The sequence below is a fragment of the Salvelinus fontinalis genome, chromosome 42, assembly GCF_029448725.1.
Source record: "Salvelinus fontinalis isolate EN_2023a chromosome 42, ASM2944872v1, whole genome shotgun sequence".
Taxonomy (NCBI): domain Eukaryota; kingdom Metazoa; phylum Chordata; class Actinopteri; order Salmoniformes; family Salmonidae; genus Salvelinus; species Salvelinus fontinalis.
In genome coordinates this window covers 18989062-19016644 of record NC_074706.1, presented here as the reverse complement: position 1 = coordinate 19016644, position 27583 = coordinate 18989062, and the positions used below count along the sequence as shown (strand labels likewise).

At 43.9% G+C, this 27583-nt stretch overlaps 2 protein-coding genes and 1 pseudogene across 2 annotated transcripts; all 3 read right to left on the bottom strand.

Annotated features, from left to right (window-relative positions):
• Positions 1-862: 862 nt before the first annotated feature.
• LOC129841415 (zinc finger and SCAN domain-containing protein 12-like) lies at positions 863-4884 on the bottom strand. The gene is made up of 3 exons (XM_055909677.1): positions 4305-4884; positions 3611-3741; positions 863-3407 (listed from the first exon to the last, which is right to left on the bottom strand). Exons 1-3 carry the CDS (start codon positions 4579-4581, stop codon positions 2226-2228), a joined length of 1590 nt encoding a protein of 529 aa, XP_055765652.1. The 5' UTR covers positions 4582-4884; the 3' UTR covers positions 863-2225.
• Positions 4885-12785: 7901 nt separating this feature from the next.
• LOC129841411 (uncharacterized) overlaps positions 12786-27583 on the bottom strand; it is a 38573-nt pseudogene continuing 23775 nt past the window's right edge.
• LOC129841414 (zinc finger protein 354A-like) lies at positions 14942-25967 on the bottom strand. Its single transcript, XM_055909676.1, has 3 exons — positions 23163-25967; positions 17263-17393; positions 14942-17088 (listed from the first exon to the last, which is right to left on the bottom strand). The coding sequence occupies exons 1-3, from the start codon at positions 23446-23448 to the stop codon at positions 15883-15885; spliced, it is 1623 nt and encodes a 540-aa protein (XP_055765651.1). The 5' UTR covers positions 23449-25967; the 3' UTR covers positions 14942-15882.

Sequence of the window (27583 nt, the reverse complement as noted above, 5' to 3'; positions counted from 1 at the left end):
TCCCATCCCCACCTTGTTTCAAATCAAATTGTATTTCTTGCTTACTTACAAGCCCTTAACCAACAATACAGTTAAGCTAAATATTTTCTAAATAAAATAAAAGAGCAACAAAATAACGAGGTTATGTACCGGTACCGAGTCAACGTGCGGGGGTACAGGTTAGTTGAGGTAATATGTAGGTAGGGGCGAAGTGACTATGCATAAATAATAAACAGCGAGTAGCAGCAGTGTAAAAAAAAGTGTGTGTTTGGGGGGGGGGGGTCAATGCAAATAGTCTGGGTATCCATTTGATTAGCTGTTCAGCAGGCTTATGGCTTGGTGGTAGAAACTGTTAAGAAGCCTTTTGGATCTAGACTTGGCACTCCGGTACTGCTTGCTGTGCGGCAGCAGAGAGAACAGTCTATGACTAGGGTGGCTGGAGTCTTTGACCATTTTTAGGGCCTTCCTCTGACACCGCCTGGTATAGGGGTCTTTCATGGCAGGAAGCTTGGCCCCAGTGATGTACTGGGCTGTACGCAATCCACTCTGTAGAGCCTTGCGGTCAGAGGCCGAGCAGTTGCCATACCAGGTGGTGATGCAACCAGTTAGGATGCTCTCGATGGTGCAGCTGTAGACATTTTTGAGGATCTGAGGAGCCATGCCAAATCTTTTCAGTCTCTTGAGGGGGAATAGGCTTTGTCGTGCCCTCTTCACGACTGTCTTGGTATGTTTGGACCATGATAGTTTGTTGGTGATGTGGACACCAAGGAATTTGAAGCTCTCAACCTGCTCCACTACAGCCCCGTCAATGAGAATGGGGGCTGTGGTGGTTCATTTCTTTACTATCAAATGAGGAGAGACAAACTTATCACACAAGTCAGAGTTATACTTAAACTAAATCTTTAATAATGAGAGCTTTGCAATAGCAATGACTTGTCAATGATTCACCATTTCTAATAATCCGTTGAGAGTGGCGAGACAAAAGTACAAAGGTCTTTTATAGCCAAGATACACCCCTTTCAACCTACATGACAAACAACAGATACATAGAATGGGTCACAAGGTGTGACTTCATAAATGAGAAAGGAGTGTCCCGTAGCCAGATAGCCTTCGCTATAAATTATCGTTCAGTTTGGTCCCTAAGACGAAGTTCCTATCTTGTTCCTGTTACTCCTAGCACAAAAACACCAACTCGACCAATGGCATAAATCAATTGTCAACTCCAGACACTACCACACACATCCCCCAATGCCAAAGGAGGGAGTGACTGGCGCACAGACATTGTGGAAACAAGTAATTGGTTCCCCACTAATCACGCCATCCCTTCACATGGTTTAGAATAGGTAAAGACACATTCACATTTGAAGACAATGTTCCCTCCTGTCCTCTTCCCTTTCTGATATTCTGCATAGCACCAGGGACATGTGAAAGACAAGCCTGAACTCTCCCCTCTCTGGGCCCCAGGTGACTGAGCCCCAGCTGAGGGAAGAAGTGCAACTGCCAACACCAGAGTCCGAAGGGATACATTCTAATAACAAGTATACCACATAAGCATATTATGCAGATAAGACATCTTAATGATCTATGTTACCCAACTAATTCTGATTCATCCGCCACAGGGCGTGCTCAGCCCTCCTTTTCCTGTAGTCCACGATCATGTCCACAATCACTGCCAGGTCTCTGACCTCCACCCTTTGAGTCCTATACCGTAGATACAGAATTTCTTAAAATTGTTGTTAAACCCATCACGGTGGACATAAATGATGCTGTGGGTAAAAACAAGTCAGAAATGATAAATCAAAAGTCAGACAAACCGGGCTAAAGTATTTTGACTTGTACAGTAGGTGCTTTTTAATGTGTGGGTCTAAAGAGTCTCAATGAAAGTCTTGGAATGAAAAGTCCCATTTTGTGTTTATTAAACAAACAAGAGCTGAATACACCATATGAAAAACACACATACACGTGTCTCAACTAAAAGTCAGTATGAACTTGATGAACGGAATACATTTTTTCATTAAGTGTCTTGGGAAAATTTGTGACCACCATATAGCCTACACAGCACAAACAATATGAAACAGACTTTTATATATCTCACACGTCTGGATGCAATATCCTACCCAGGAATATTCAACACTGAAATGTGTTACTCTCATTACCCCAAATCTCTGATGAAAATGTATCTTTGTCTTAAATGCAGGGTTTGATCAAAACGCCAGAAGCTATCAAGTGGAATTTTACTTTCTATTTTATAGAGTGGAATGTTTTTTCTGCTGGTGTATCCTGAGGTAGCTCCTCTCTGAGAACCTCTTCCCGCAGTGCGTACAAGCAAAATGCCTTTCTCCCGTGTGGACCTTCAAGTGCATCTTCAGGTGACCAGCCTGGGCAAAGCGCATGTGACACTGGGTACAGCTGTAGGGTTTCTCCCCTGTGTGGACCATCTGGTGCCTTTTCAGGTGGTCCTGGCGGGAGAACCTCTTCTCACACTGGTTACAGCTGTAAGGTTTCTCCCCTGTGTGGACCCTCTGGTGGATCTCCACCTTCTGGAGGCAGCTGAAGCCTTTGTTACAGAACATGCAGAGGAACCGTTTCTCTTTACTATTGCCTGATGTTGCTCCCCCTTCCTGAGCCTGGGCTCTAGCCCAGTCGTTTGAGTTCAATACCTGATCGAAAAGGTGTGAATCGGAATGCCCCATCGATGTGGACACTAGGTCGCAATCCCTGAGCGCGTGTAAAGGGGAGTGAGTCGTGACATTTGGATTTGTCTCTAAGCTTTCCCTGTAATCTAAGAAATCTCTGCCCTGTGAGTGTCTGTCTCCTTGGTGACTATCTGCATTCCATGTGGGAGGAACATCCCTCTCCACTTTCACAGTCACCTCATCTACAACTATAACCTCCCCTTTCTTATCTAGGCAACTATCAGTGTATACACTACTACTGTACTGGTTCCAGTCCCCTCTAGACAGATCATTCTGTGTCTCTAAACCCAAGGATATGTTGCCAGGGTCCATCTCTGTAGCGTAAGAACAAGACGGATCATCAACTTCAGTGTCTAACGCATTACCATCTCCACGGGAATTAACCCTTCTCTGGCTCTGGTGAAATACTGGTAAATACTCTGAGCCAGGAGCAGGAGGACAGCCCAGTCTCCTCAGCCCCAGTCTCTCTGGGTCTGACCTGTGGTCAGATCCTGTGTGTACAGTTAATGTCTTGGTGTCTGTCTCTGACTTGAGGACGGCATTCTGCGTTCCACTGATCTCCGTGATGCTGTGTCGGATCCTGGGCTGCGCTGGAGCGGTGGTGGGGTCTTCTGTGGCTACAGGCGGTGCTCCAGCTACTCCAGTCTTGATGTCTCTGCTGTGCCATGGGTCCTCCTCTCCTTCAGACCTCTCCTGCTTGACCTCATGACCAGCAGCCTCTCCATCTGCAGACTGACACAAGAAGAGAAGAGGTTATTACCGGTACATGAGTAGAATTTTCTAAATGTTGTAATGAAGTCTCACAAGCTCCCCTATGGCAGATAAATGAGGATGTACATGTAAGCAAGTGAATAGCTAAGGGCAGCCTTTCTGAAATAAAAAGACACATTTAATTTATAAAGTAACACATTTTTATGTATCACTATGACACTAACCTCTATCACAATAACTTGCTGGGTTGAGGTTCCGCTCCCCTCATCAATAGTAATTAGTTGGTCAACTCTCCATGAATTGTGTCCAGCTGGCTTCACAAAGCTCCTGTGGCCTGCAGTGAGATGTCCTTCACCTGAGAGAGTGATTGCGGGAAAAGAGGTGGTGAGGTTAACTCTGGGTTTCCCAAACTCCATCCTAAGGACCCCAAGGGGTGCACATTTTGGGTTTTGCCCTAACACTACACAGCTGATTCAAATAATCAACTAATCATCAAGCTTTGATAATTTGAATAAGCTGTGTAGTATTAGGTCAAAAACCAAAACGTGCACCCCAAGGACTGAGTTTGGGAAACCCTGACGTCAGCTACTGTCAATGCTATATTATACACCATTGGCAAGGATAAGGTAACACTTCTCATAACTTATTGATATACAATTTATTGATTAATGTATAATGTTCCATGCATCATATTGTTTTCATTGAGGAAATAATAGGAAATGCAGTAAATCAAGAATGTGGTTAGAATATGATATTGTGTATTTGCACAAGATAGCAAAGTAATTTGTGGAATTATTGCGTACAATCCAAAAACTGACCAATACTAAATTCATGGTAACACATCTGAATACATTTGCATAGGGCAAGGGGGCGAAAGGCACTGCCGTATATATGAATGCAGCCTTCTGCAAAATGTACCTCTTGCCATTCCTCTGTATCGGTCCATGATCTTGACACGACTGGCGAGGACGCGCTCTCGTGTTGTCCTCTCTGCGCGTTCCCGTGCCACCTTCAGTTCCAGTACTTTCTTCCGCAATGCCCTGTTTTCTTTCTGGCTTTGAGTTATTTCCAAACGAAACACTGCATAGTCGTCGTCTACGAGTTTACAAATCTCGGCCACGGCTGCATTCGCTAGCACCTCCATTATGGAGGCTATTTGAGTGTGAAATACCATACCGTTAGAGTTACCGGCCATTGTTAGCAGCTAGCTAGCTAGCGTTACCTAGATAACATATCAACCAAGTCCTGTCTCCAACGCGAATAAAAAACTACATGGGTTAAGTATGTGATGCTGTGCAGTTAAGTCATATTGCGTTCCAGGGTGGTAATACACATCTAAATATTAACAATAAAAACGCTAACGTGGAAATAGTTCTTGGTCACTGTTCACTTCCGTTCGTCTTAGTCTTCTATGATATCATTGCGGTCCGCAAACAAAGGTTTAAAGGTGCATGCCGCCACCTACTGTCCTGGAGTGTGCATCAATCATGGTCTACCTAATTATGCACTACTAAGAAAAAATAACTGGGGGGAAAAAGCCCTACTAACCCTCCCAAGCCCCCAACCCATTAAACTGTATGTCATTCTGAAACAATCCACCCGTAGGATTATTCAGCATGTCTACAACCATTTCATCAGTATCTGTTAACCCCCAATAACTATTTTGCCTTTTCCACAATAACCTTCAAGCATTTCTGCTTTCCACAACCCGAGTCGTGTTGATGTCATAGCTTTCATTGGTAAGGTTAACTTTTGTCACTACCAAAATGTCCTTTGACAGAGCACATTAATGAGCGCAAGATTTCTGAACAGGTTGAGAAACCATTCCAGGACCAGCAGAAACACCAACCCCAACATAAGGTCCACTTACTGTAGTACAGGAGCAGCCATGGAAGCTCCAACATTCCACACTGTAGTCACACCAATCTGTCTTATATCCTCTGCATACGAAACATCCTGACTGATTCTATATCTCTGAGCCGCTCGCTGTATCTGGCATCCACCAAATGGGACGGAGGGCGACGACGTCATACAAAAAGTGAAATAAATCAAAAACCCATCCCACTCCTTCAATCATAGTCCAAATCGCATTCCTACACAGGCTCAGGGGCCTGTGAGAGCGGAACACTCATCGACAGGATTACTTGTAATGTCTCTGCTATAAGTCTCCAAAAAACGTTGAGTCGCACTCAATGATTACTATTTTCTTAGATTTTTCTTTCTGTTTGCTCTGTGCAGTTTATAACCATTGCAAGTCACCGTTTATCATGTAAGGATCTCTCTGTTGGCGAGGAACATTCACTAGTGTCTCTACTCGAACTACCATTGTTTCTAAAATGTTACTTCCTTCTCCCTGACAGCCCTATTTTTGCCACCTCTGTCTCCTTCACCCTAACGGGGCAATTCAAGAATTTGGGCGCATGTTCCCCACCACAATTGCAGCATTTAACCATCTGGCATATCATTTTTTGAAACTCATCCCATCTATATACACTACCGGTCAAAAGTTTTAGAACACCTACTCATTCAAGGGTTATTTATTTTTACTATTTTCTACATTGTAGAATAATAGTGAAGACATTAAAACTATGAAATAACACATGGAATTATGCCTAGAAGGCCAGCATCCTGGAGTCGCCTCTTCACTGTTGATGTTGAGACTGGTGTTTTGCGGGTACTATTTAATGAAGCTGCCAGTTGAGGACTGGTGAGGTGTCTGTTTCTCAAACTAGACACTAATGTACTTGTCCTCTTGCTCAGTTGTGCACCGGGGCCTCCCACTCCTCTTTCTATTCTGGTTATAGCCAGTTTGGCTGTTCTGTGAAGGTAGTAGTACACAGTTGTACGAGATCTTCAGTTTCTTGGCAATTTCTCACACGGAATAGCCTTCATTTCTCAGAACAAGAATAGACTGACGAGTTTCAGAAAAGTTTTGTTTCTGGCCATTTTGAGCCTGTAATCGAACCCCCAAATGCTGATGCTCCAGATTCTCAACTAGTCTAAAGAAGGCCAGTTTTATTGCTTCTTAAAATCAGGACAACAGTTTTCAGCTGTGCTAACATAATTGCAAAAGGGTTTTCTAATCATCAATTAGCCTTTTAAAATGATAAACTTGGATTAACTAACAGAACGTGCATTGGAACACAGGAGTGATGGTTGCTGATAATTGGCCTCTGTAGGCCTACGTAGATATTCCATAAAAAATCTGGCGTTTCCAGCTACAATAGTCATTTACAACATTAACAATATCTACACTGTAATTCTAATAAATTTGTTATTTTAAATGGACAAAAAATGATTTTCTTTCAAAAACAAGGACATTTCTAAGTGACCCCAAACTTTTGAACGGTAGTGTATATTTTGATTTGTGTAACACTTTTTTCAGGTTACTACATGATTCCATGTGTGTTATTTCATAGGCGATGTCTTCACGTTTATTCTACAATGTAGAAAATAGTAAAAATAAAGAAAAACCCTTGAATGAGTAGGTGTTCTAAAACTTTTGACCGATAGTGTACACTTACATCCAAATATTTTGCATTTATCACACTGCATGTGTTTAGGCACAAAGGCTCTTACATAACCCAAATATGTGATAAGGGAGACTCTTCTTCAAGGAACAATAGAATGGATGGAGTGGGCTTCCTCAATCCATTAACCATGCAGGTCAGTCGACGTGCACCAACCATTCCATCTACTTCTTCAGTGATATCTTTTGATTTCACTTCTAGTGCCACCCCAGAGATAACCCCCTTGATAGGCGCCCTGCTTTGAAGATCCACACGCGACACATTCCAATCCGATATCTTTTTGAGTTGCACGCTCCGTCTGCTCCGGACACACACAAACAAAATAAGCCCAATTCTTGCTATTCTCACGGACACCACTTCATCCAACGCCATCAGTTTCAAACAAAACATCCACTTCCTACATTGAGTCTTCACTTACGTTTACTACTACTTCTTCTTCTGTGTGTTTTTTCCTCAATAAGGTGTGTTCTTGCCACCAACTGGACGGGGTTGAAAAAAATAAGATCCATATGTGATGTAGGAAAACTAACTTAATCCACAACAAAAAAATAATACATTAACAAAAACAAAGCTCACTACTTCCATCCTTCAGCTTTATATCTCCCCTCTCAGGCTCTAGGGCCTGAGAGGGTGGTATGGCTCGTGACAATACTCCATGCATCTCCTCCGCTGAGAAGTCTTCCAGTCCCAGGAACTGCTCTGCCACATCCACAATGGCTATTTTCCTGGACTTCCTCTCCACTTTGGCAGTGCCGTTAACCACCATAGTTATAAAGGCCACAAAGTCCACCTTCTTGACATGTAAAATGTCTGGCAACCCCTGCAGAGAAGGCCTATTCACCACCATAGGCTCTTCAGGACCATTAGATCCCTCAATCCTTTTTACAGCTGTTTCGTATGAAATGTTCTGGTTGGCCCTGACTTCAGCCACCTCAACCTCAACCACCCTCGCCGGCCATTCTTAAGATGTCGCTTCATGATCCCCACCACAATTGCAACAAGTGCTCCTCACTTTTACAACACATGAGATGATCTCTTCCACAAAATGGACATCTCGAATTTTCACTTCTGCAGACACTTTCCACATGTCCATAACCTCTACAGTGATTACACTGCATTGGTCTTTGGATAAACCCTCTGACATGGTAATTCATATACCCCAACTGTACTTGGGTACGGATGGACTCGTTTAAAATATATTTTTAAACTCCATTCATCTGACGTGCATCAATCACTCCATGGATACATTTTATTTCTGCAACATCGATTTCCCACAAGACTCCAGCACAGGAGGTTGGTGGCACCTTAATTGGGCAGAACGGGCTTGTGGTAATGGCTGGAGCGGCATCAGTGGAATGGTATCAAACTCAGTTTCCATGTTTGCCATTCCATTTGCTCCGTTCCAGCCATTTATGAGCTGTTATCCCCTCCGCAGCCTCCTGTGGACGACAGATATTACCCCCTTGAGGGGTGCCCTGCTCCGAATAGCCACGCATGACATGGCAACCTTCTCGAAATCAGGTGAAACACAACACACGCTCCTTCTGTTCCTCTGAAGTACAAGAAATCAGAACAAGTCCACTTCTCATAATCCACACACAATTCACTTTACCATCACTCTTTCCACCAGTCTGGAAATCTCAAATGGATTACTCTGATTTGGCAACTTGTTCCGCTCCTCTTCAACAAACGTTCTCCTATAAGACGAGGGGACATACACAGAACTGGACGTTTTATTTCCTAACTCTGCTTTGCTCCGTTTTCCATGCTGTTAGACGCTATAATGGCACAGATACAAAGACGAGTCCTCTATCTTTATGATCCACACCTCCTCCTGCTTGTGCCATCTTGCGCCTATGAGTCACAACCTCACTTCTGTTTACACTGAAGAGAAAGGATCTTATTGGTTGGAATCATAGCTCAAAGGGTGCGGTTAAATGAAAAGGTATTATGTGCTGTTCATTGAAATATGATACGGCTTCATTACACATCAAACCTTCTTCTTGTGCATTTCCGGCAGACTAGATGCTGTATCGCTGCATTTCTCAGGTCAGAGTGCAAATTACACATTTAAATATCTAATAGCCTCACACCAGTAGGTGCAGGTCCGTGGAATAGAGAAAGGACAACAGCTTCCTTGTTATTTCGATCTGCCTATTATTTGAGCTCAATCAATCAAATGTATTTATAAAGCCTTTTTTACATCAGAAGTCCAAGTGCTAGCTCAAAATTGTTACAGGCAAAAATGCAGTTACACAACAGTCAGCTCACAGAAAAATGGCCTCCTATCCTCAGCATACCACCAGCAATATAACAGGACATACTTCAACCTCTACCTCACCACATTCCTCACACTTCCCATCTGGGTGTTTCCCCACTAACAATAACCCACTACCCAATCCACAATGACCCAACCTCAGCCTTGTCAACAGAACCCCATCCCTCCTTTCACACCCCAGATACCCGACCTCCCTCTCAGAATTCTGGATAGAGAAACTTCCTTCCCCGCTCCTCTCTCTCCCACTCACGTTGCCACTCCTGGGTCAACCCCTCTGCTATGATGCTCGTACATTCCATCCCCCTCTAATGGGACCACCTTATGCACCGCCTCCTTCACAGCTGCTTTCGCTACCTCCTCTGCTGCCTCATTTCTCCCTACCACAACATGAGCTGGGACCCACAGAAAACCTATCTTACTCCCTTTCAGCCCCACCCTATAAAGTGCCCTAAACAGCTGTTATCAGGTCTGAGCGTGCCTTTTGACTAACCTTCTCTCAGCACGACCAGGCTAGTAGCAGAGTCTGAACACGCAATTACCCTTTTTAGGGCCCACTTCTTCCACCCATCCCAATGCCCACACAACACATCAAACCTCCTATTCATGATCAGTGTCATTAAAGCGGTCGTCACTAGTTTCCACAGCCACAAAGTCATAATTATGGCTAAACCCCTATTTCTACAATGTATCTTAACCCCCAAACTTAAATGAGCAAAAAACGAAGTTTTCAGGAATCCCCCCCCCCCCTCCCGAAGGAAGCCAATGAAACTAAAGTCATGTTAAATTCTAAATGATAAACAAGCAAATAATTTGTAAACTTTATAAAAAGGAAATGATTTCTCATTTATTATCAGATGTTATCACCTTTTCAGTACAAAAGGAACAGGTACAACCTGACTATGCCAAATAATGTGTTAAAGGTGTTATAACTCATTTGTTATGAATAGAACAAAAGGCAAACATCCCAAGGATTCCGTATAGCAAGGACCCCGGAGGGCAAGGACCGAGCTTTAAAGGGTTTCCACTAGGTTCCACAGGTACGAAGTCCAAAAAATGTAGGGTATTGTAAAAATTCATGAAAACAACTTAGTTTTTTGCTAATGTCAGTGTTTTTTGGCTATGCCAGCACACCAAACAACAAGCCTGTATCATGTGAGCATCCCCAGATGATCAACTAAAGGACCCAGTAATCCCCCAAAAACTTTGACCCCAGTACACTTAATGATAACTATAATGTTTCAGCTAAAGAATAGCTACGATTTCTCCCTGTTGTGGACACGCCTATGTCTGATGAGGTAACTCAAGAAGGAGAAGCTCTTGTAACATAGTTTGCACTTGAAGGGCCTCTCCTTGGTGTGAACGGTCTGGTGCTGCTTCATATATTTAGTCTTCGCAAAGAGCTTCCCACACGTGGGGCAGGCATACGGCTTGTCGGCGTCCGTCCTAATGCTCGGCCTCCCATGTTGTGACCCAATGACACCAGAGGAGGTAGAAGCAGGAGCCACCACCCTCAGGGGGTTAGTGTTTGAGCTCCCTCCTTGACCTCTAGCCATTGTTTGGGTGTTGTTGGGATTGTGTGCTGTGTTATAGGCTAGGTACGTCTCGTGGTGAACGCTCATCCTGACCCTGTCTGTATTTGTGGGGTAACCTGGAGGAAGACTAGACCCAGATTCAGGCCTAGGCCTTCTATGAACCCAGACCCCACCAGGCATTAGATGAGACCCTGAAGGAGAAGACAGACTACCACCAGGGGGGTCTCCCACCACTATCTGTGAAGGCTGAAGCCCAGGGTGACCTGCTCTGTTCATCATCGATACTGCAGTGTTTGTATCATAGGAACAGGAGGGTCTATCTCTATTAGCCCCAGGCCCTGCTTCATCCCTACACTGAGACTGTGAAGAGAAGGGCCTGTGCTGCAGACTGGATCCCTGTTTGGAGTCTCTGTCACTCTGATGACCACCAGAACTGAGGTTGTTCAGTCCACTTGTCCACTGGTTGTGTTCTGTGTGGTGGAGTCTCTGTCCCTCGTTGTTGGGTTCTGGTTCCGATTCAGGAAGGAAGAGTGACGGCTCCTGATCCATGGTTCGGATCCGGGGCCATGGTTTGTGACCAGCCACCTCACCTGCCCAGTTTCTCCCACCAGTAACACCGGATATCAGCAGGTCTTCATGGACTACAGACTGTAAACACAAATTGAACAGAAGAGCATAAAGGTTTATCTAAGAAACTCTTTGCTGTACACACAGAAACATGACATTCTAAAATGTTAACCACAATCAAGCCCATCTCTAACAATGTGAATCAAGTACCTAACAATATAGAGCCATTGGAATGATACAAAAATAACACATTAAAACAAAAGGGCTTTACAATCCGGTGACAAGTAAAACTGACAAGTTCCACAGACATGTGACTAACAGAAATGGAATAATGTGTCCCTGAATAAAGGGGGTTCCAAATCAAATGTAAGTCAGTATCTGGTGTGGCCACCAGCTGCATTAAGTACTGCAGTGCATCTCCTCCTCATGGACTGCACCAGATTTGCCAGTTCTTGCTGTGAGATGTTACCCTACACTTCCACCAAGGCACCTGCAATTTCCCGGACATTTCTGGGGGGGAATGGCACTAGCCCTCACCCACCGATCCAACAGGTCCCAGACGTTCAATGGGATTGAGAACCGACAGCAAGCTCAGTCCGATGATGCTGTGACACACCGCCCCAGACCATGACGGACCCTCCACCTCCAAATAGATCCCGCTCCAGAGTACAGGCCTCGGTGTAACGCTCATTCATTCGACGATAAACGCAAATCCGACCATCACCCCTGGTGAGACAAAACTGCGACTCGTCAGTGAAGAGCACTTTTTGCCAGTCCTGTCTGGTCTATCGATGGTGGGTTTGTGCCCATAGCTGACGTTGTTGCCGGTCATGTCTGGAGAGGACCTGCCTTACAACAGGCATACAAGCCCTCAGTCCAGCCTCTCTCAGTCTCAGCCTATTGCAGACAGTCTGAGCACTGATGGAGGGTTTGTGCCTTCCTGGTGTAACTCAGGCAGTTGTTGTTGCCATCCTGTACCTGTCCCGCAGGTGTGATGTTCAGATGTACCGATCCTGAGCAGGTGTTTTTAAACGTGGTCTGCCACTGCGAGGGCGATCAGCTGTCCGTCCTGTCTCCCTGTAGCGCTATCTTAGGCATCTCACAGTACAGACATTGCACATTTTTCACAACTATGAACTTAATTGCCTACAGTCTGTAAGCTGTTAGTTAACGACCGTTCCACAGGTGCATGTTCATTAATTGTTTATGGTTCATTTAACAAGCATGCGAAAGTGTTTAAACCCTTTACAATGAAGATCTGTGAAGATTTTTTACGAATGATCTTTGAAAGACAGGGTCCTGAAAAAGGGACGTTTCATTACGTAAACATGACACTTCATTAGTGAAGCATTTTAGGACACTAACCATATCCTCTACTCTGCCTCATCATACTCATTATTTCCTCAGTTCATCTCATCCAGTAATCTACTAAATCCCAAACCAATAGAATTAACTACAAACTAACTAGTTCTACACTACATGTCACTATACTCTATACATGGGTCGTGTGCATTTTCTGCTGCTGTATCCTGAGGTAGCTCCTCTCTGAGAACCTCTTCCCACAGTGTGTACTGGGGAACAGCATTTTTCCAGTGTGGACCTTTAGGTGCATCTTCAGCTGGTGCTGTCGGGAGAACCTCTTCTCACACTGGGGGCAGCTGTCAATTTTCTCCCTTGTGTGGACCCTCTGGTACCACTTCAGGTTGGAGGAGTGGGAGAAACTGGCCCGGCACAAGTGGCAGCCTAACGATTTCTCCCTCGTGTGCATCCTTTGGTGGATATCCAGGCTTTCACACAGAATGAACATGGGAAGCGCTTGTCTTTGCCACCGGATCTACTGATAGCGTTACTATTACTACTGTCATTTGTGAATGGGCTTGTGTAGCCATTTAGTATTGAGGCACTGGCATTGTTTAACATTAGGAGAGTGTGAGGAGGACGAAGGCCAGGGAGTGTCTGTGTTGTCACAGGGTCCATGTTCCAGTTGATAGATCCTATAGAAGGCAGGCTGAAGGCCTGTTAGGGGGTTAACCTGAAGCGCCATCAGTCTCTCTGAATCACAACTATAGGAGCAGGAGGGAGCATCGCTAACCAACTCTGTGTCTGTTCTCTCCAGCCGAATAAGGACACGTCCTCGCAGACCAAATCTACGCCTCGCCCTGGTCTCAGCCAGTCTGTTGTCATGGAGACCAAGTTTGGTTGTTGTTTTGTGTTCGACAGTCTGTTTCTGGTTGTGGTTAACAGTGTTGTTCCCCAGCCCAGAGTTGAGGACACTGTCCCATCCACTGACCTTCACTATGTCGCCTCTGGTCCTGGCCTGCTCAGTGATGTTGTCCCCTGGATTCTTGGCTGGACCCGCCTGGGTCTGGGAATCCAAGATGGCCGCCCAGTCTCTGTTAGCCTCCAGCCAACCACCTAACGGAGGTTATAAAATGGGCTTTTGTCAGAATTCTACATGTTTTTTTTTTGGTCAATTACCAGGTCAAGTTCATACATTGTATGTAAACATAAGTTGTGTTGATTTCATTTTATGAATGAAGAACAGATAGCCAGGTGCATCACTATTCCCATTGAAGATCTATTACTGTATGCATTTCTCCCTTACCTTGCTCCCCCATCTTTAGTCCACTCAGCAGATCAATACTCTCTGGTCCATCTTCTATCGTCTCCTCTTTGACCAGCAGCAGATCAGGCTTCCCATCCTCCATGTCTACTGACTGTAAGAGATACAGAGTGAGAGGATGTTGGATCAAGAAATCTGATATGAGCACCCTGCTATGGAGCATCTTCTGATAAGGCAATGAGGGATTGCTATGAGAACTATGCAAACATGTTAGTTGATTTGATTACTTGACACTCTTTAATGGTTTGATAACTCAAAGACATGGTCCCACACTTAAGACAAAATTCATCGGGACTTGGGCCCGTATGCACAAAGAGTCTCAGAATAGGAGTACTGATCTAGGATCTTTCCATATAATCTTATTCATTGTGATCTAAAAGGCAAAACTGATCATAGATCAGCAATCCTACTCTGAGAGACTTTGTGGATACAGGCCCTGACCTAATACCATTCAGACAGTAGTTCACAGTGGGCTCACCTCAGTGAGACTGTGTGTGGTCCTGTGCTGCTCAGCTGGTTCCTCTGTGGGTTCAGGAGGTGGAGTAGTCTGGTTGTCCTCCACGACCATGGTCACCTCAGGGTTCCCCAGACCCTCCTCACACCCCTCCTCCTTCACCAGCAGCACCTCTGGATCCTCCTCCTCCTGGAAGAGAGGTAATGCAGATTACACAGACACACTCCCTCTGACACGCACACTGATAAACATACTTTCATTTTTTTGGGAGTGTTTACCCATCCTCACTATGTTTGAGTCCTATACTGTATTTACATTGTGACTTCATTGTTGTTAAACCCATCATGGTGGACATAAATATGATGTTGTGGGTAAATATGAGTCAGCTATGATAAGTCAAGTCAGACAACATCTGACTAAACTATTTTGACATGTACAGTAGGTGTTTGTTAGTGTCTAGGTATATTTAGTAAGTGTATATTTGTTCCAAAGAGCTGTCATTTTTATGCAGAAAAGGGTGCGATCAGATGTGATGTATATTAAAGAGAGTCTCAATGAAAGTCTTAGAATGAAAAGTCCCATGTAGGTGTTTATTGAACATAAACAAGTTTGAAATACACCATCTGAAAACCACACATACACGTCTCAATTAAACATCTGCATGAACTTGATAGTGTCTTGGGGGAAAAAAACAGGTTGAATGGAAGTAATGTACTAGGCATGTGTGAACATCATATAGCCTACACCAGTGTTTCCCAACTCCAGTCCTCAAGTACCACCAACAGTACACATTTTTATTGTAGCCCTGGACAAGCACACCTGATTCAACTGGTCAACTAATCATCAAGCCCTCTGAGTTGAATGAGGTGTGCTTGTCCGGGGCTACAATGTAAATGTGTACTGTTGGGGGACTGGAGTTGGTAAACACTGGCCTACACAGTACAAACACTATGCAATATACTTTTTAGGCTTATATATCCTACAATGTCTGAGCCTTGCACTTCAACACTCTTTAGTTGTTGTGGAAATTGACCCACTGCTGCTGTTTACTTTGTGCATCTATGTCATCTCGCAGAGTCTACCTTGAATGCAGGGTCTGATCTAAACGTCAGAAGCTATCGAGTGGAATGGTTACTTTTGTTATGTTCTAATTCTGAGTAAATAACTCACGGACACTAGAGAAGCTTAACCAAGTTTAATTCTTCCCAAAGGGTCGATACAGCTGTAATTCCGACACAGTCATGGCTTCCCCCGTGGTGGTACTCCGCTTTGGCTGGAGTCTCCTCCTTATCGCTAAACATTGCATCATTCTTGCTAAGCAGGGAACTAAGTGATATGAGCCTTCAACGGTTTCTCCCCTTATCAGTACTGTCACATGCGATTGTTTTCCCTGCACTCAGCCCCTCCCAAACTTCATTATGGCACCCCTCATGTCTCTTTTGTAACTAATGTTCCTATACTTCTGATTATAACAATGTTCCAAGTTTAACCCCAAATCCAACAGTTTCTATGTTATAGAGTGGAGTGGTTTTTCTGCTGGTGTATCCTGAGGCATCTCTTCTCAGAGAACCTCTTCCTGCAGTGCGTACAGGCGAACGGCTTCTCTCCCGTGTGGACCCTCTGGTGCCTCTTTAGATGACCAGCCTGGGTGAAGCACATGTGACACTGGGTACAGCTGAATGGTTTCTCCCCTGTGTGGACCCTCTGGTGCCTCTTCAGGGTGCCAGCCTGGGTGAAGCGCATGTGACACTGGGTACAGCTGAAGGGTTTCTCCCCTGTGTGGACCCTCTGGTGGATCTCCACATTCTGGGAGCAGCTGAAGCTTTTGTTACAGAACATGCAGAGGAACCGTTTCTCTTTACTATTGCCTGATGTTGCATCCCCTCCCTCAGTCTGGTCTGTAGCCCTGTCGTTTGAGTTCAATTCCTGATCTAAAAGGATGTGGCTGTGTGAATTGGAAGGCCCCATCGACGTGGACACTGGGTCGCGATCCCTGAACACGAGTAAAGAAGAGTGGGTTGGGACATTTAGATTTGTCTCTAAGCTTTCCCTGTAGTCTAAGAAGTCACTACTGATGCCCTGAGAGTGTCCTTCTCTTAAGTGAGTCTCGTCTGCATTCCATATCAGAAGAGCATCACTCTCAACTTTCACAGTCATGTCATCTACAACCAGACCCTCCCCTTTCTTATCTAGGCACCCTTCAGAGTATACACTACTACTGTACTGGTTCCAGTCCCCTCTAGACAGATCAGTCTGTCTCTCTAAACCCAAGGATATGTTGCCAGGGTCCATCTCTGTAGCGTAAGAACAAGATGGATCATCACCTCCGGTGTCTAACGTATCAACATCTCCACAGGAATGAACAGTCTTCTGGCTCTGGTGAAATACTGGTAAATACTCTGAGTCAGGAGCAGGAGAACAGCCCAGTCTCCCCAGACAAAGTCTCTCTGGGTCTGATCTGTGGTCAGATCCTGTGTGTAAGAGGCTGTGTGTTACAGTTAAAGTCTCGTTGTCTGTCTCGGACTTGAGGATGGCGTTCGGCGTTCCACTGACCTCCATGATGCTGCGTTGGATCCTGGGCTGGGGCGTGGCGGCAGAGAGGTCCTCCGTGGCTTCAGGGGGCGATCCAGTCTGGATGTCTCTGCAGTGACCTGTGTCCTCCTGTCCTTCAGACCTCTCCTGCTTGACCCCAGGACCTGCAGCCTCTGCATCTGCAGACTGACACAAGAAGAGAAGAGGTTATTACCGGTACATGAGTTGTATTGTATAACAATGTCGTGGGGAAGTCTCACAAGCTCCACTATGGCAAGTGAATAGCCGAAGGGAGCCTTTCTAAAATAAACTGGCCACATTTGATGTACTGTAAATTTGATGTAACACTATGACACTAACCTCTATCACAATAACATGCTGGGTTGAGGTTCCACTCCCCTCATCAACAGTGATTGGTTGGTCATCTCTCCATGTATTGTATCCCGCTGGCTTCACAAAGCTCCTGTGGCCTCCAGAGAGATGTCCTTCACCTGAGAGAGTGATTGGAGGAAAAGAGGTGGTTAGGTTAGCTACTGTCAATGCTCAACACTACTGTACACTGTCTACAATTGGCAAGGATGTAAGGTAACACTTAGCATAACTTATTGATATACTATTTATAGATCGATATTATGTTTCATGCATCATATTGTTTTCATTGAGGAAATAATAGAACATGCATTAAACATGAATTTAGTTAGAATATAATATTGTGTCTTTGCGCAAGATAGTTAAGTAATTAAGGGAATTATTGCATACTATCCAAAAACTGACCAAGATGCAATTCTGGTTAACCATATCATTAACACATCTAAAGTTACACATGCTCAGAAGAGAACAGGGCTATAGGCCCCACAGGCTCTGCCATGTAGTCCAGTCAATATGTGCCAAACTTTAGGTGATATGTTCACCTTTTCATAAAAGCATGTAACTTGGTACACTTTGGGACCCTGAATATGTTCAGATTAGAGGTCGACCAATTATAATTTTTCAACGCCGATACCGATTATTGGAGGACCAAAAAAAGCCGATACCGATTAATCGGCTGATTTTTAAATGTTTTTTTGTGTTTGTAATAATGACAATTACAACAATACTGAATGAACACTTGTTTTAACTTAATATAATACATCAATAAAAAATCTATTTAGCCTCAAATAAATAATGAAACATGTTCAATTTGGTTTAAATAATGCAAAATCAAAGTGTTGGAGAAGAAAGTAAAAGTGCAATATGTGCCATGTAAAAAAGCTAACGTTTAAGTTTCATGCTCAGAACATATGAAAGCTGGTGGTTCCTTTTAACATGAGACGTCAATATTCCAAGGTAAGTGGTTTAGGTTGTTGTTAATATGGTATTTATAGGACTATTTCCCTCTATACCATTTGTATTTCATATACCTTTGACTATTGGATGTTCTTATAGGCACTTTAGTATTGCCAGTGTAACAGTATAGCTTCCGTCCCTCTCCTCGCCCCTACCTGGGCTCGAACCAGGAACACATCGACAACAGCCACCCTCGAAGCACCGTTACCCATCGCTCCACAAGGGGAACAACTACTCCAAGTCTCAGAGCGAGTGACGTTTGAAACGCTATTAGCGCGCACCCCGCTAACTAGCTAGCCATTTCACATTGGTTACACCAGCCTAATCTCTGGAGTTGATAGGCTTGAAGTCATAAACAGCTCAATGCTTGAAGCACAGCAAAGTGCTGTTTGAATGAATGCTTACAAGCCTGCTGCTGCCTACCACCGCTCAGACTGCTCTATCAAATATCAAATCATAGACTTAATTATAACATAACACACAGAAATACGAGCCTTTGGTCATTAATATGGTCGAATCCGGAAACTATCATTTCGAAAACAAACGTTTATTATTTCAGTGAAATACGGAACCGTTCCGTATTTTATCTAACGGATGGCATCCCTAAGTCTAAATATTGCTGTTACATTGTACAATCTTCAATGTTATGTCATAATTACGTAAAATTCTGGCAAATTAGTTCGCAACGAGCCAGGCAGCCCAAACTATTGCATATACCCTGACTCTGTGTGCAATGAAAGCAAGAGAAGTGACACAATTTCACCTGGTTAATATTGCCTGCTAACCTGGATTTCTTTTAGCTAAATATGCAGGTTTAAAAATGTATACTTCTGTGTATTGATTTTAAGAAAGGCATATGTTTATGGTTAGGTACAGTCGTGCAACGATTGTGCTTTTTTCGCAAATACGCTTTTGTTAAATCATCCCCCGTTTGGCGAAGTTGGCTGTCTTTGTTAGGAAGAAATAGTCTTCACACAGTTCACAACGAGCCAGGCAGCCCAAACTGCTGCATATACCCTGACTCTGTTGCAAAAGAAGTGACACACTTTACCTAGTTAAAAGAAATTCATGTTAGCAGGCAATATTAACTAAATATGCAGGTTTAAAAATATATACTTGTGTATGGATTTTAAGAAAGACATTGATGTTTATGGTTAGGTACACGTTGGAGCAACGACAGTCCTTTTTCGCAAATGCGCACCGCATCGATTATATGCAACGCAGGACACGCTAGATAAACTAGTAATATCATCAACCATGTGTAGTTAACTAGTGATTATGATTGATTGATTGATTGTTTTTTATAAGATAAGTTTAATGCTAGCTAGCAACTTACCTTGGCTTCTTACTGCATTTGCGTAACAGGCAGGCTCCTCGTGGAGTGCAATGAGGCAGGTGGTTAGAGCGTTGGACTAGTTAACTGTAAGGTTGCAAGATTGAATCCCTGAGCTGGCAAGGTAAAAATCTATCGTTCTGCCCCTGAACAAGGCAGTTAACCCACCGTTCCTAGGCCGTCATTGAAAATAAGAATGTGTTCTTAACTGACTTGCCTAGTTAAATAAAGGTGTAAAAAAAAGAAAAAAAGATTTCCGATTGCTATGAAAACTTGAAATCGGCCCTAATTAAATCGGCCATTCCAATTAATCGGTCGACCTCTAATTCAAATATGGAGCTATCGCAAAAACGGCAGTTTTTCATTCTGCCATAACTAAATGTATTTTGTGTCCTATCTTCTGAGCCAAATGTTAACACAGAAAAGGTGACGTCTACACCTATGTTTTGATGGTCAAGGATTACAATGATGCCCAGTAGAACATCATAAATAGTTCAGTTTATTATATAATGGTGGACTGCCATGGGAACAAAGCCACTGAAAATCGCAGATTCTGACAACATACACAATATATTATTTCTGTGTCATACAGAGCCATACAGTTGTCTGCTGCAGTCGTCTTACTCCCTGCTTGTGAATTCGGATACTGTGTGACCCTGTGTGAATTCACGGAACACAAGAAGGACCTTTCGATTTGTCTGAGCCCAGGGATTTCAAGGGCACGTATCCATCTCAAGTGCTTGTCGGTCCCAAATGCCACCACCCACTCAAATCATATTTCAGGAGAGAACATTTCCATTTAGGCCACTTCACAATTCTCCTTAATGATCGCACTAACGTTCAAGATAACCTCAATCAAGTTCATTTTGAGATGTCCATGAAGAACGAAACAGAAAAGGAGCAAATCCGGCAACAAATTATGCTTTGGGGCTGGACATCAATCAACAAATACAGACTCATTTATATAGCCCTTTTCACAACAATAACTGTCAGAGTGCTTCACAACAGCCTGGCCTAGACACCCAAAGAGCAAGCAGTAGCAATGTGGCGGGGGGGATGGAAGGAACCTCCTTTAGATGTAACGGGTTGAAGGTTGGAGTGCATGTGACCATCTAGGCCAGACCAGTTGTCAATTTAGACAGAGTACGGTAGAGTATACAGTACGTATCCATTATACAGATATTCATTTTAGGCTAAATTCATGGCATGGATGACCAACAGGGTCTTCGCAGATCAGAGTGTACGAGACCCTCTAGCCAGAGAGTTGTCCACATAGGCTGACAAATCTAATTCTAATAGATGCACATAGTCATTCCACTTCATCCTCTTTGGGACATTAGCCCAAATTGAGTCAAAACTGGGCATTCTGAGAATGTGGGCAAGTCATTGTCTCTTGATGTGTTGTGACATTTGGTCAACCGGTCTTCTTGTATAACCGTACTGTTGTATTTCATTCGGCCGATTCTTGAGACAACCACTGCTGAAAGACTACATCCGTCTCAAGTTCTTGACAACATGGGAACATTCCAAACCATACAACAGAACAGATTTGACATTGCTGTTGTATTATAGCTGGATATTTGTTTCGAGGCTGTTCTGCTCAGACCTCCAAAATGGGACGAGTTGGACAAATGCACAATGAGAGGTTGTTGTCTGGAGCATAGTTTCCCAACCTTGGTCCTTGAGCACCCCGACAGTACACATTTGTATTGTAACCCTGGACAAGCGCACAGGGCTCTTTGCAGGCCAGTCAAGTTCTTCCACACCGATCTCAACAAACCATTTCTGTATGGACCTTGCTTTGTGCATGGGGGCATTGTCAGGAATGGTCATTCCCCAAACTGTGGCCACAAAGTTGGAAGCACAGAATCATCTAGACAGGCCTGGGCAACTCCAGTCTTCGGGGGCCTGATTGGTGTCACACTTTTGCCCCAGCCCCAGCTAACACACCTAATAATAAACTAATCATGAGCGTCAGTTAAAAATGCAATTAGTTTAAATCAGGTGTGTTTTCTAGGGTTGGGGGAAAAGTGTGACACCAATCAGGCCCCTGAGGACTGGAGTTGCCCAGGCCTGGTCTAGAATGTCACTATGCTGTAGCGTTAAGATTTCCCTTCACTAAGAAGCCGAGCCCGAACCATGAAAAACAGCCCCAGACCATTATTCCTCCTCCACCAAACTTTACAGTTGGCACTATGGATTTGGGGCAGGTAGCGTTCTCCTGGCACTTCAGGGAACGCGTTTCCACTGTTCCAGAGTCCAATGGTGGCGAGCTTTACACCACTCCAGCCGACGCTTGGCATTGCGCATGGTGATCTTAGGCTTGCATGCGGCTGCTTAGCCATGGAAACCCATTTCATGAAGTTCCCGACGAACAATTATTGTGCTGACATTGCTTCTAGAGGCAGTTTTGAACTCAGTAGTGAGTGTTGCAACCGGGGACAGACGATTTTTACGCTCTATGTGCTTCAGCAGTCCCGTTCTGTGAGCTTGTGTGGCCTACTACTTCGTGGGTGAGCCGTTGCTTCTCCTAGATGTTTCCACTTCACAATAACAGCACTTACAGTTGACCGGGGCAGCTCTAGAAGGGCAGAAATTGAATGAACTGACTCATTGAAAAGGTGGTATCCTATGATTGTGCCACGTTGAAAGTCAAAGCTCTTCAGTACGGGCCATTCTACTGCCAATATTTGTCTATGGAGATTGCATGGTTGTGTGCTCAATTGTATACACCTGTCAGCAATGGGTATGGCTGAAATAGCAAATCAACTAATTTGAAGAGGTGTCCACAAACTTTTGGCCGTGTAGGTGTATTTTTTTATTTTTAGATCACATTTTCTGTGTTATGTTTGGTTCCGCAGATATTACGGAAAATACATTGTCCGGTTATGGTGGAATAGCAAAATGAGGTTTGAGGTTGTGCATGGCATCCTTGTAGTCATTGACCAACAAAACATAGGGGTGGGAATACATCACCTTTTCTGTAATATCATGTTAGATTATGGAGATATGATGCAAAACACATTATTTGGTTATGGCGGCATAGAAAAAAGCCACCAGGATGCGTTTTTTTACGATGGCTGCATATGTGTTCAGGGCCCACAAACTCTACTTGTGTACCAAGGGTGTGTTCGTAAATTCAGAACGTTTCGCTCTCGGAGCACACAATGGACGCTCTGATCGAGGAGCTGGGTTCATCTCGAACGTTCTGACCTAACAACGGCAGTCAAGCACCCAAGCTAACAGGCTAAAGTTGGCTAACTACTTCCAGACACATGAGAGAACACCTCACTCTGACCATTTTACTCGCCGTAACAGAGCTGGTTAGGCTGTTTTCATTTTATCTAGAGCGTTGGTGACAAACAGGCAACAATAGAATCACTTTTTTTGCCGACGTTTACTGACACCGGTCATTTTTAACCGGTGTTGCGCGTTCGTAAATGCATCAGTTATTCTGCTCTCTCTGGCACACCCAGACGAGAGTGCGCTGAAATTGGAGTAGATAGAGTGAATTTACGAACGCACCTTTGTAGGTGTCATGCTTTTATGAAAGCGTGAACATAATTTTCACATATTGCCAGGGCTTTTCTGAAAAATGTACCTCTTGCCGTTACTCTGTATCGGTCTAGGATCTTGACACTTCTGGGACTGGCGAGGACGCGCTCTCGCATAGTCTTCTCTGTGCGCTCCCGTGACACTTTCATTTCCAGTAGCTGTAGTTTCCTCCTCAATGCCCTGTTTTCTTTCTGGCTTTGAGTTATTTCCAAACGAAACACTTCATAGTCGTCGTCTACTACTTTACAGATCTCTGCCACGGCTGCATTCGCTAGCACCTCCATGATGGAGGCTATTTGAGTGTGAAAAACCATACTGTTCACGTTAGCCATTGTTAGATGCTATCTAGGTAACGTTAGCTATCAGTCAAGTCCTGTCTCGAATTAAAGACTACATGGGATAAGTATGTGATGCTATGCAATTAAATGAGTAAAACATTTAGCTAAAACGCTGACGTTTTCTTGATCACTGTTTACTTCCGTGTACTTCTTCTTCTTCGGAGTTTAACGGCGGTTGGCATCCAATATGTTGCATTACCTCCCCCAAATGGACTATAATATAAATCCATTATACTTTGTGATAATTAAAAAAAAATTGGAAGACAAATATATATTTAAAAGTAAATAAACACCCTTCCACCTAACCCTACACTCATTAGCCCACTACCCCATTCCACTACTTTGACCCTATCTGCTCCTGCACCATGCCAAAGGCCTGGTATTTATAAATGCATTTATAAAGCCCTTTTTACATAAGCAGATGTCAAAGTGCTATACAGAAACCCAGCCTAAAACCCCAAACAGCAAGCAATGCAGATGTAGAAGTTCAATGAGGTTAATTTTGAGAAAAGACTGCTAACCTTGTTAGCTATCTATGTATAACTAATATCTCTCACGATTATAAAGCAAACAAAAAACATTTAAAAACGGCATATTATTGGCCAAAAAGGTTTGCTGTGTTAGCCCAGTCTATCTTATCTAGGGTCCAGGGTCAGGATTGCCTTCAGAAAGTATTCACACCCCTGGACTTTTTCCACATTTTGTGTTAGCTTGAACTTAAAATACATTAAATGATTAATTTCTTTGTCACTGGCCTACACACAATACCCCATAATGTCAAAGTGGAATTTTTTGCTAATGAATTAAAAATGAAAAGCTGAAATGTTTTAGTCATTAAGTATTCAACCCCTTTGTTATGGCAAGTCTAAATAAGTTCAGCAATAATGTTTAACATGATTTTTTCATGACTTCATCTCTGTACCCCACACATGCAATTATCTGTAAGGTCCATCAGTCGAACAGTGAATTTCAAACACAAAGACCAGGGAGGTTTTCCAATGCCTTGCACAGAAGGCCACCTATAGCTATTTCAATATATATATTTTTAAAGCAGACATGACATATCTCTTTGAGCATGGTGAAGTTATTACACTTTGGATGGTGTATAAACATCCAGTCACAACAAAGACAAAGTCCTTCCTAACTCAGTTGCCGGAGAGGAAGGAAACCGCTCAGGGATTTCACCATGAGGTCAGTAGTGACTTAAAAATAGTTACAGAGTTTAATGGCTGTGTGGAGAAAACTGAGGATGGCTCAAGAAAATTAAAGTTACTCCACAATACTAACCTAATTGACAGAGTTCAAATAAGTAAGCCTCTACAGAATAACAATATTCCAATACATGCATCCCGTTTGCAACAAGGCACTAAAGTAATACTGTCAAAAAAATGTGGCAAAGCAATAACACTGTATTCAGGGCAAAAAGTGTATGTTTGGGGCAAATCCAATTCAACACATTACTGAGTACCACTCTCCATATTTTCAAGCATGGTGGGGGCTGCATCATGTTATGGGTATGCTTGTAATCGTTAAGGAATGTGGGGGTTTTCAGGATAAAAAGGAAACGGAATGGAGTTAAGCACAGGCACAACCGTAGAGGAAAACCTGGTTCAGACTGCTTTCCACCAGACACTGGGAAATTAATTCACCTTTCAGCAGGACAATAACCTAAAACACAAGGCCAAATATACACTGGAGTTGCCTACCAAGACGACGTTAAATGTTTTGACTCAGCTTAAAAATCTATGGCAAGACTTAAATGGCTGTCTAGCAATGATCAACAGCCAACTTGACAGAGCTTGAAGATCTGAAAAAATCATGTGCAAATATTGGACAATCCAAGTGTGCAATGCTATTAAGAGACTTAGCCAGAAAGACATCACAGCTGTAAACACTGTCAAAGGTGATTCCAACATGTATTGACTCAGGATTGTGAATGCATATGTAAATTAGATAACTGTATTTAATTTAAGAAATTTGCTATCATTTCTAAAAACATGTTTAGATAGGTGAGAGAAAAAAATATTGAATACATTTTGAATTCAGGCTGTAACACGACAGAATGTGGAATAAGTCAAGGGGTATGAATCATTTGTGAATGCACACTATTTCCTGCCTCCAAACATGGAAATGGAAAGTGACGTCTGTCACACAAAACACCACAAAGTCTAATGACATTTTGGCTATTTTTCATTACGCCGGAATTTATACATCCACTGCTGTGTGTCTCTGTGTCAGCCATTCATCACTGCCTTGGAAAAATGTCAGTGTTCTCGTCGAACCATGTCGCATTTTGGAGTTGAAGTTATACCACTCGTTTTCAAGTCCATTCGCAAATTGTTCATGCCTCAGATATGGGGTAGCCTAATGAAATAATGGTGTAATAGCCTACAGTTTTCTTGACATTTTGCTTTCATTATTGTGATAGGCTCATGTTTTACTGGTACGGCGTACCCCCACTATTTAATTTGCCGGGACGCCACCAGGACCACCTTACTTTCATCCTGATTACATGTCACTATACAAGGGCCGTGTGCATTTTCTGCTGGTGTGTCCTGAGGTAGCTCCTCTCTGAAAACCTCTTCCCACAGTGTGTACAGGAGAACGGTCTCTCTCCCGTGTGGACCTTCAGGTGCATCTTCAGCTGGTCTTGGCGGGAGAACCTCTTCTCACACTGAGGGCAGCTGTAGGGTTTCTCCCCTGTGTGGACCATCTGGTGCCTCTTCAGGTGGTCCTGGCGGGAGAACCTCTTCTCACAGTGGGTACAACTGAAGGGGTTCTCCCCTGTGTGGACCCTCTGGTGGATCTCCACCTTCTGGAGGCACCTGAAGCCTTTGTTACAGAACATGCAGAAGAACCGTTTCTCTTTACCATTGCCTGATGTGGCTCCTCTTCCCTGAACCTGGGCTCTAGCCCAGTTGTTTGAGTTCAATACCTGATCGAAATGGTGTGACTCAGAAGGCCCCATCGACGTGGACACTGGGTCGCGATCCTTGAACGCGTGTAAAGGAGAATTGGTTGTGACGTTTAGATTTGTCTCTAAGCTTCCCCTGTAATCTAAGAAATCTCTGCTCTGTGAGTGTCCATCTCCTAGGTGACTATCTGCATTCTGTGCGGAAGGAGCATCGCCCTCCACTTTCACAGTCACCTCATCTACCACTATAACCTCCCCTTTCTCATCTAGACACCCTTCAGAGTATACACAACTACTGTACCGGTTCCAGTCTTCTCTAGACAGATCAGGCTGTGTCTCTAAACCCAAGGATATGTTGCCAGGGTCCATCTCTATATCATAAGAACAAGAGAGATCATCAACCCCAGTGTCTAGCACGTCACCATCTCCAAGGGAATTAACCTTCCTCTGGCTCTGATGAAATACCGGTAAGTAATCTGAGCCAGGAGCAGGAGGACAGCCCAGTCTCCCCCGCCCCTCTGGGTCTGATCTGTGGTCAGACCCTGTGTGTAAGAGCCGGTGTGTTACATTTAAAGTCTCAGCGTCTGTCTCTGACTTGAGGGCGACATTCAGCATTCCACTGACTTCCGGGATGCTGAATCGGGTCCTGGTCTGGGGCGCGGTGGCCAGGTCCTCTGTGGCTACAGGGTGCGCCACTCCAGCCGCTGCCCCAGTCTGGATGTCTCTGCTGTGTTGTGGGTCCTCCTCTCCTTCAGACCTCTCCTGCTTGACCCCAGGACCTGCAGCCTCTGCATCTACAGACTGACAAGAACAGAGGAGGTTATAATCGGTATAATTGGATAACAATGTCTTAGGGAGTCTCACAAACTCCCGTACAGCAGATACATATTGATGCAAGCCAGTGAATAGCTGAGGAAAGCATTTCTGAAATGAACAAGCCACATTTGATGTACTGTAATTTTGATGTTACACTATGACACCAACCTCTATCACGATAACATGCTGGGTTGAGGTTCCACTCCCCTCATCTATAGCTATGGGTTGGTCATTTTTCCACCCGTTGTTTCCCGATGGCTTTACAACGTTCCTGTGGCCTCCAGTGAGATGTCCTTCACCTAAGAGAGTGATTGGGGGAAAGGGGTGGTTAGATTAGATCATGTGAATGCTCAACGCTATATTATACATTATTTACACAGTCTACAGTTGGCAGGAATG

Coding starts and splice junctions, on each gene's coding strand:
- LOC129841414 (XM_055909676.1), bottom strand. CDS start 23,448: ATGGCTAACGTGAACAGTATGGTTTTTCACACTCAAATAGCCTCCATC. Junction 17,394..23,162: donor ATACAGAGTAACGGCAAGAG/GTACATTTTTCA, acceptor TCACTCTCTCAG/GTGAAGGACATCTCTCTGGA. Junction 17,089..17,262: donor AGCATGTTATTGTGATAGAG/GTTAGTGTCATA, acceptor TTCTTGTGTCAG/TCTGCAGATGCAGAGGCTGC.
- LOC129841415 (XM_055909677.1), bottom strand. CDS start 4,581: ATGGCCGGTAACTCTAACGGTATGGTATTTCACACTCAAATAGCCTCC. Junction 3,742..4,304: donor ATACAGAGGAATGGCAAGAG/GTACATTTTGCA, acceptor TCACTCTCTCAG/GTGAAGGACATCTCACTGCA. Junction 3,408..3,610: donor AGCAAGTTATTGTGATAGAG/GTTAGTGTCATA, acceptor TTCTTGTGTCAG/TCTGCAGATGGAGAGGCTGC.